At 39.7% G+C, this 2,702-nt stretch overlaps 1 protein-coding gene across 6 annotated transcripts in view; it reads right to left on the reverse strand.

Annotated features, from left to right (window-relative positions):
- The window catches only part of PREPL (prolyl endopeptidase-like), an 18,646-nt gene extending 15,950 nt beyond the window's left edge, over nt 1-2,696 (reverse strand). For 4 of the 6 annotated variants that reach the window (XM_017744855.1, XM_017744857.1, XM_017744856.1 and 1 more), the window contains exons 1-2: nt 2,049-2,696; nt 19-216 (exon numbers count right to left, since the gene is read on the reverse strand). In XM_017744855.1, the coding sequence (XP_017600344.1) occupies nt 19-216; nt 2,049-2,267 (417 nt within the window). In that variant the 5' untranslated portion in view covers nt 2,268-2,696. The remainder of the gene's footprint in view (nt 1-18; nt 217-2,048) is intronic. The other 2 variants (XM_017744853.1, XM_017744854.1) reach the window with 2 other exon arrangements.
- Nucleotides 2,697-2,702: the final 6 nt, after the last annotated feature.

The following is a 2,702-nucleotide window of genomic DNA, read 5'->3' on the forward strand; positions in this document are numbered from 1 at the left end:
GTATTGTTTGCCACTTACCCTTGGGCTTCCTGAATTGCGTGTATACATGTTGAGCAATTCTTCCAGTTTTCCTTTGATTCTCTTTGTCACAGCTTTGTATGTTGGTGAAATGTCATTCCAGTTTTCCTGCTCTGATTTCAGAAGGTTCTTGTGCAAGAGGTCTGAAGTTACTCTGGATGTGTTTTGCTTCCTTTTGGAAGGGACTTTTGTTCCTTCCTGCCAAGGAAGGAAAGACAAAAACGGCTACAAGCCAACATCTGAATACACTGAGGCAGTATCTCCTGAGCCACAGGCCCAAAACCACCTTTGCATTATTACAAAAGTACATGCCAATAAAACAAAAACTGCAGTTGGAATATGTTTTATTGTAACTCTTCTTGATCTTCTGGGGAGGCACTGTCAAATGTGCTTTACTTGACACATTTATTGAGGTCTTGTCTTCAAAATTTAGGGTACTATTAATATATGCTCTTAATTGATTGTAAGTAAATATATTTGTTCCTGTTCTACAACTAGGTTTTACTTTTTATGGAATTCTATTATCTTTCCTTCTTTGCAGCTTTCTTTCATAACTTCCTGTCTTTAGAGTGTAATTTCTCATTTCCTTTCCTAGACAACACCACCCAAACCTCTGTCCCTGTACCTAGGAGTCCTTTCAGCTTGTTCAGGTTCTTGCTCCACCTCCTCAGAAGTGTTAATATAAATGTTCATAAGGTGCAGAATGAAGCAGTGAACTGATACGGGTTCTGCAACAATTTTATCAGGAATAAGTTTAAGTATCTGTTTTTCCATAAAATGTGAGACTACTGCTACCTCACTGGAAACAAAGCTGTCTTCTATTGTAAAAGTGTTAAAAGTGTGTTAAAACTGCTAGAACAATGCTACCTCCTCTTGCATGCTGTGAAATCTCACTTGATCAAGTAATAATACAGCTGGTGGTCACAGTGTAGGGATATAGTAAAGAGTTACTGTACACCTCCCTGCTTGAGGAAAAACCAGTAATCTAGAAAGGTTTTCAGGATAGTGGAGGATCACAGTGACAACTGGTGTGCAAACATTTACTCCAAAGCAAGCAGGCAAGGCCTCCTTTCAGGTGAAAACCTCATGTTTGTATCCTGGGACCAGTGTCACAGAGCAGTATTTCTGTTAGTGAAGAGCCACCAAGTAAACTGAACCACACATGCTTGGCCATCCAGACCTCCTGTGTTCTCCTTGAAACGTTTGCTTACATTTGAGACACAGACTTAGGAACTCTTTGCTTTATGGTGACAAATAGAAGAGTTACAACAAGATGAATTTTGTGTCACCTCTGAAGAAACACAGTCAATTTGAAACAATTTTAGGATAACCACATATCCATCTGAAAACATGTTTAGGATCAAATAAAGCAAAACATAAATTTTTTGAACAGTACTTATGCATATAAGTAAGTTTCCAAGCAGTCATACTTCAGTAAACTTTCATAAAACCTTTAGCAAAATCTGTATTAGAGACAGAAGACTTAAAATTATTTCAGACTGTTTTCTGACTCTGTGCATGATATACAGCCATCCAATTACACAATATTTATTTACAGAAATCAATGCAAATACCTTTTAATGTATAGTTTAGAAAAGGTGAGCACAATTATGAGATGTCAGTATTTTATTTTAATATGATGGAAACCATGGCCTACTGGTTAACACAGAAAAGTCAAGGTTTTTTTGAGCCAGCTCACAGTCTGGTATCATCAGTTTGGACACTTTGCCTCTACACTAACTGATCTCTCCCTGCAGTTTTCTCCTGACACTTAAGTCTGGGAGATACCATTTTTTCCAAAATTACTACAGCAGGAAAATCAACCAAAATGCAGCTTTATGTCAAAACAGCATAGGAAAGCTGAACAACGGTACATGTCTTTGAACATAACTGATATCTTGGACTTTATCCCTCTGCTTCAAATTCTCTGGGAAAAGTGTGCTTCTTCGACACGTGAAAAGTATGACTGGGTCCCTTAACAGATGTGCCAAGGTGGCTGTTGACATTAAGTCTATACTTAAACAGCATACCTTGCAGGAAAAGAATCTGCACGGCAGGATGCTTCCAGGTGGTGCAGTCCTGTGGGTGCATGTACTTTCTGAACAGTCCAGGATGCAGCACTTTATTGGTTTACTTTTACTGTAAGGACACATTGTTTGAGGAAGGTTATGCTTAGAGTAGTACTTGGCACTGAAGCGCAGCCCTTGGAGAAGATTTCGCAGTCCAGCGCAGCACATCCTAACCTTCATTTCTTGATAGCCAACCTGAAATTTCTGAAAATCCCAAACTGCCGATCATTTACACTGTGTGAAATATACATAACGTAAACTGCAGGCTTAAACGTACATACATACATATGAAATATACGTAAACTTCCTCTTTCAAAGAAATGCGATTGATTCACTAGGTAAATCAAATGAGAAGAAAATAAGTAAAACTTAGTCTGTTTGTTAACAACTGGTACCCACATTTTAACCTGCACGTTCTTGGCGGCCCAAAGTTTAACTCCAGTGAAACTGTGAAGGAGAAGGGGAGGTGTAACCGTGCACGTCCAAACGCTGAAGAACAAAACACTGGCAAAGTTTGGGGAAGTCACCCCCCCCGCTCCCCCATAATCTAACACCAAACCCACGCTCTCTGCCGAGGGTCCCTGGGCAGCAGGAGCTGAATGCCGTTCGCAGGAG

Source organism: Corvus brachyrhynchos, unplaced genomic scaffold (assembly GCF_000691975.1).
Source record: "Corvus brachyrhynchos isolate BGI_N302 unplaced genomic scaffold, ASM69197v1 scaffold258, whole genome shotgun sequence".
NCBI classification, from domain to species: Eukaryota; Metazoa; Chordata; class Aves; order Passeriformes; family Corvidae; genus Corvus; species Corvus brachyrhynchos.